Source organism: Triticum urartu, chromosome 7 (assembly GCF_003073215.2).
Source record: "Triticum urartu cultivar G1812 chromosome 7, Tu2.1, whole genome shotgun sequence".
In the NCBI taxonomy this organism is placed as follows: domain Eukaryota; kingdom Viridiplantae; phylum Streptophyta; class Magnoliopsida; order Poales; family Poaceae; genus Triticum; species Triticum urartu.
In genome coordinates, this window is record NC_053028.1 from 276,767,543 (window position 1) to 276,773,822 (window position 6,280).

Consider the following 6,280-nt stretch of genomic DNA (forward strand, 5'->3'; position numbering starts at 1 on the left):
TAGACATGAAAATTGGAGAGCAAATGAGTTGGCACATCAAGCATCCGGCTATCATGTTGATCATGGCATGTTTCATATTTCTCAACGGCCGATGTCTAGTCTTGCCAACATAGTGGAGGCTGAACCGGAGCCCATCATTTCGGCCACTAACAAAAAATTTAATGCAGGACAAGATCAAGACAGTAGGAAACCCATTATTGATTATCTGTGTGATCCTAGTAAAAGTGTGGACAAGACTGTTCGGCGTATGGCTTTCAAATACACAATGAGAGATGATGATCTCTATCGCCGAATAGTTGATGATGTTCTTTTAAAGTGCTTGGATGAGGACAAAGCGAGAGTTGCTATGGGAGAGGTCCATGAACGTATTTGTGTCACTCATCAGTCGGATCCCAAGATGAAATGGTTATTACGACGTGCTAGGTTTTATTGGCCGTCGATGTTTAATGATTGCTTCCAGTATTATAAAGGATGTGAAGCTTGTCAAAACTTTGGTGATATTCAGTTGGCTCCCACTGCTATGTTACATCCTACTATCAAGCCATGGCCTTTTAGAGGTTGGGAATTAGACTTTATTAGATATAGTTGCTCAATTCCTCTCCATATTATGCCCAAGCCAATGGACAAGCTGAGTCTAGCAATAAAATATTAATCAAGCTCATAAGAAGAAGATTGAGGATAATCCAAGGAGATGGCATGAACTACTGTCTGAAGCTTTGTGGGCACATAGAATCTCAAGGCATGGTGCTACAAAGGTAACTCCATATGATCTCGTATATGGTCAAGAGGTTGTTTAACCAATGGAAGTGAATTTGAATGCTTTGAGAATAGCCAAACAAAATGATTTATTGGCGGTGGACTTTTATAGCTTGATGATGGACAATATTGATGAAGTCGCCAATAAACGTTTGGCTGCTTTGAAGGCCATAGAAAGGAATAAGTTGAGGGTGGAAAGAACTTACAATAAGAAGGTCAAGTTGAAGAGTTTTCAAGTTGGCGATCTCGTGTGGAAGGTGATCCTACCAATTGGTTCAAGAACGGAAAATTCGGGAAGTGGTCTCTTACAAGAGTAGTTCCTGGAAACTCATATTTGGTGGAATTCGTACAAGGTACATTGTTACCTCAAGCTCTCAATGGAAAATATTTAAATAAGTATCACCCAAGTGCGTGGCAAGAAGTCTAGATAGGCAACAACCGATATATAACTATCGTTCTAAGCAAAGACATGGCCTATAAATAACTATCGCCCTTAGCATAAATCATTGCTGATACATAATTATCGCCCTGAGAAATATAAATGGCCGATACAGTGTTGACATCGTCCTTAGAACGAATACATTGCAAATTATTTTTAGACACACGAGTTTTACCGAAAAAAGGGGGGCATATATTGACACCATATTTTGGCATGATCAAAAACATAATTAAGAAGGCCTCAAATGGAAAAGTGTTCAAAGTGAGAAAGTTTCATATCATCGAAAGGAGAAATTTGATAATTGGGTCATAGCCGTCCTGTCTCATCTCTAAGGACGAAATTGTGTTGGAAGTAATGATATTTTGTATCCAGAACACTTTTCGGCTGATTACGCCCCAAGACTGCCTCATATGGAAAACTTATCTACATGAATTCTCTTCGTCATGTCGAAACAATCAATTTTGATATAAAAAACGTCCCAATCCAAGGTCGTATATAAAAGTTAGAGCCATCTGAGTGCAACCCTATCACGAGCCAGAAGTGACGCTCCCCATCAGACATGGTGTCTGATGGGTAGCGCGAATAATAGTCTGTTTTGCACGAGTGATTCGGCCCTTCAGATGACATCGAACCAAAAAACGTTAAACATTGAAGTTGTTCGTCTCGTAAAAGCGGTTAAATTTGCTTCTTATGTGATTTTGATTTGAGGTCCTTTACTACCCTAAAAATGACCCACAAGGTGCAGCAAATTTTTAGACCGAACAGTTTTGAAAAGTTCGGATCAAGCAATCCGAATTAGACCCAGATTAGGGTTTTGGACGTGAATTATAACTTTTCCTTGCACGGGAAGTTCATCCGCCTCTTATATACATGAGGGGTGATGACCTATTGAAAAAACAACACACAATCACAAAGCCCATCTACAAACTTTCATCTCCTACCCCAGTTTTCTGCTTCTCGTTCACCGGTCTTCTTCGCTTCTGAGCTTCGATCTACGAAGTCCTAGGGGTGGGCGATACGACCTAGGGATGCCCATCATCGCCATGTGTCCAGACGGGGTCTCTCCTGGCCATGTGGGGTTCCAGATCTGCAAAAGCGCTCGCTGGATTGTCTTGCGCATCGCGCTTCCGGTGAGCCTCCTTCGGCGACGTACCTTGTGTATCCCGCTCGATGCCGAGGGTACACAGTGACCTGTTTGTGTGCGAACAGGCCCCCATCATACTTGGACATTGCCTGCGCCACGCTCGTGTCCGCCGCTCTCGGGAGCGCCATCTACTCGTGGCCAATTGCCGCCACGCAGGAGCAGATTCTACGACATCTGCTCGACTTGGCAGTGGGCGCAAGGCGCGACGGTTGGGCTACGTAGGGCAAAGAGGTGGTGGTGCTTGGGGGACGTCTAGCCCAGCCCATCGCGGCTCAGGCGGGCGCAAGATGTGCGCGGCAGGGACGCATGCGACGGCGGTGAAGAGGTAGGGAGGAGGAGCGAGCACGACGTTCCCTTGTTTTTTAGACAATCAAGAGGTTTTCTTGTTTTTTGAAGCCAAATCAAGACGACTCCCTTTTCTGTGAGACAAATTAAGGCGTTTCCTTAGTTTTTTGAAGACAAATTAAAGCGTTTCTTTATTTTTTGGAAGACAAATTAAGACGTTTCATTATTTTTTGAAGCCAAATCAAGGCGCGTCGGTTGGGCGACATAGGGCGAAGAGGTGGCGGTGCTTGGGGGACGTCTAGCCCAACCCATCACGGCTTAGGTGGGCGCAAGATGTGCGCGGCAGGGACGCATGCGGCGGTGGTGGAGAGGTAGGGAGGAGGAGCGAGCACAACGTTCCCTTGTTTTTTAGACAGTCAAGAGGCTTTCTTATTTTTTGAAGCCAAATCAAGGTGACTCCTTTTTTGTGAGACAAATTAATGCGTTTCCTTGTTTTTTTAAGACAAATTAAGGCGTTTTCTTGTTTTTTGAAGCCAAATCAAGGCTCCTCCCTTTCTATGGCGATGAATTAGTGTGTATAATTGAAAGAGTGGCGGCGTATGGTTTTTAATGGGGTTTGTGTTTTAGCGGGAGAGAGAAAATCGAGTGGGAGTGGGTGGTGGGAGGTGAGGTGGAAAAAAATCACCAGTACCAACCTACCAACTCCCTCTTTGGGAGTAGAGATTACAAGACTAAGAACGAGCCAACGCTAAGGGGGAAGAGACGGCGAGCTGTCGGGGACAAGCGAGCTGGCGGCAGCTTGGCTCTGGCTCGAAGAAGACCACATGCACAAGAGGACTTGGTTTGATTCAACTCGGTTGATGTAGGTGATCGTTAGTTTGAGCACTAAGGATTTGGGTTGTGTGTTAATCATTAGACCAAAAATTACAGTTTTGTGAGAACTTCCCCAAAAGGTGGGGTAATGTGTTGTGCCCCTAGGGTTGATGTTCTGTGTAATTCATTTTTTTCTAATTAAATTTTTCATAAATGGCAGCTTTTTTAGGAATTAGGGAGATGTGGGTGATGCTTAGTAATGCCACATAGGAATAAGATGAGGTGGAGGAGAAAAAACTTATAAAAAAAGACTTGTCTTCTTTTCTTATTTAAAAGAAGACAAGAGATGATTTTTTAGCATAATATGTCTCACTACATTTTCAGAGAATCTAGTTATTAAAGATAAGTCCAAAAAAATAACCTATTATAAACAATTTTTTTTGTCATCTTTAAATTACTCCCTGAGATTTTAGAGTACCACGATTTTGAAAAATCGACGCTGCCAAACTAGGCCCAAGTGTGATCCATAAACATCAATCAATTTCTAGTAAAGACTTTTTAACAATTTCAACGCACCGCACCACGTTGCGAACAGTGGCGAATTATTGATCACAACACACAGTCACATGCTCGAATTGATGGCCTCCCATCAACTCGGCGCACTCAAATCAGCGTTAAGCATCACTGTCGGCGAATACGAAATCGCGAACCAGCGCGAACATCTTCTCGGCCTTCTCTGGCACGAAGAGCTCCGCAGCGTGGAACCCGGAGCCGTCCGTCTTGGCGACGACCTCCACGCCACTGTCCCGAAGCCACGTGGTGAACCCTCTCTGCCTGTCGATCAGCGGGTCGCCGTCGCTCCCGGACACCAGGCACCGCGGCAGGCCGACCACGGCTTCCTGTGCCACCGCCTTTTCCGGATTGCTGAACTCGTGGTCGCGGTCCGCGCCCAGCGGCAGTGCGAGGCTCCAGAGCTTGTCGTTGGCCTCCAGCGGCACCATGAAGTCGTCCTCCGACCTCTCCTCGGACGGCGTCCGCTCGACGCCGCCGAGGTACGGCTGGTGCAGCAGGAGCCCGCGCACCGCGGCGGGGCTCAGATCGATGCCCTTGGTCCGGACTCCGGCGTTGAACGCCATGTTCCCGCCGGAGCTGCTGCCCATGACGAAGCACCGGGCGAGGTCGCCGTGCGCGGCGATCCAGGGGTCCTGGGGCGCCACGTCACGGAGCCACATCACGGCCGCGACGGCGTCGTCATAGGCGGCGGGCAGGCGGTGCTCGGGTGCGAGGCGGTAGTCGAGGGAGGCGACGATGGCCGGTACGGCCGCCGCCATGGCCTCGCAGGAGGCGTGGTAGAAGGCGGTGTCGGCGTTGAAGACAACGAAGCCGCCTCCGTGGAAGTAGAGGATGACGGGGAGCTTCGTCGACGGCGGGACGGGGTTGGGGAGGTATAGCCGGATGTACGTGCCGAGAGAGGTGTCGAGGGGCACGTCCCTGCTGAAGACGGCCGCCCCGCTGCCGGCGTCGGAAGCCGGGATGGTGGGGACGACGGGCCGCGTGACGGCACCGTCCGGGTGGACGGCGATCTGCATGAAGAGGTTGTCCGACTTGGACGGCGGCGGCCGCGCAGACGCATCAACGTCCGCGACCATGAGATCGCTCATGGGTTCCTCGCGGCTTTGCTTTGTCTCTTGCACACTCGGTGCGACTACAGCTTTGATGAGTGGGATGGTGGACATACGACGGATAGTGAGTAACTGAGTATTAGGCGCGGCGCGCACGGTTTTTATGCTGCGCGCTGCGTAACCGTGCACGCAGCAACCATCAGTGCACAGGTGCTCTTTTAATTTGCAATGGAGCCCGAGTATACGTACGATACCTTACCCGGGTTTTATGGAGTGCGTGTAGGGCATGCCCAATTGCATAACCTCAGAATGATGCCTCATATGCCATATAGAATCGGATGACAGAAAAAGTAGGTTTGGATGAAGAAGTGGGATCTTTTGCAGGAGGCGGATGTTTGAAAAGAAAAAATATGGTCCGATGCATAAAATTGAAAAAGTTTAAGTAAAGATTAGAGATGCATGTGTAGTGAAAGTCACTTTCTATTCTTTTATGAAGCACAGTAGTAGTAGCTTACATTGAAGAGAACAAATCAAGTTTCAAATTACTTTTTGTCATAGGACATCTGTACGTACATGCCCTAACGATCCAAACAAGTTCGTTTTTCTCTAATTCTTTTCCTGTTGCTAGTGTGTTGTACATGGAAGATTGGAGGCGCTTAAAGTCTCAAAGCGTCTGCACTAATTGCTCTGCAGGGTCTAATAACCTCGCCCTTTGCTCCATGCTTTCTGAAAAGCGCGCGAAGGTGGCAAAGCTTTCGACAGGGAGAAACGCAGTGCGAGATCAACGTCACACCGCTTCAATCTCAGCTTGACGCAACGAGTGTATCCACCGCTGGCCGCCAGCAGATAGGCCCGGCGCGATTTAATTGCCTTGAGACTGTACGAGCGACAAGGACCCGGTACTGTGCACGCACTAGCCGCCTAACAAATATGTTATGTAGATTAGAGGCTAACAAAGACGCAATCAGCATAGGGGACGTCAAGGCCAATATCGGAAGCAATCTCAACCCATGAGTGTCACCGGCAATCATGCCTTATTTTTAAATAGATTAGAAGATTGATTATTACATGTTTAATTGGATTTTGTTAGCTTTTTTGTCCTGTGCGTAGGCCGCACTAGTTGACTTGCTCCGCAGATGCCTTTTTTCGTCTGAGCAGCGAATCGTTTTTTTCTTTAGAAAAACAATAGTACTACCTTCGTCCAGGTTTACTAGGGGTTGT

At 47.6% G+C, this 6,280-nt stretch overlaps 1 protein-coding gene across 1 annotated transcript; it reads right to left on the reverse strand.

Moving 5' to 3' along the window:
• Positions 1-3,957: 3,957 nt before the first annotated feature.
• LOC125520475 (probable carboxylesterase 8) lies at positions 3,958-5,298 on the reverse strand. Its single transcript, XM_048685413.1, has one exon. It carries the CDS (start codon positions 5,171-5,173, stop codon positions 4,112-4,114), a length of 1,062 nt encoding a protein of 353 aa, XP_048541370.1. The 5' UTR covers positions 5,174-5,298; the 3' UTR covers positions 3,958-4,111.
• Between the last annotated feature and the right edge of the window lie 982 nt (positions 5,299-6,280).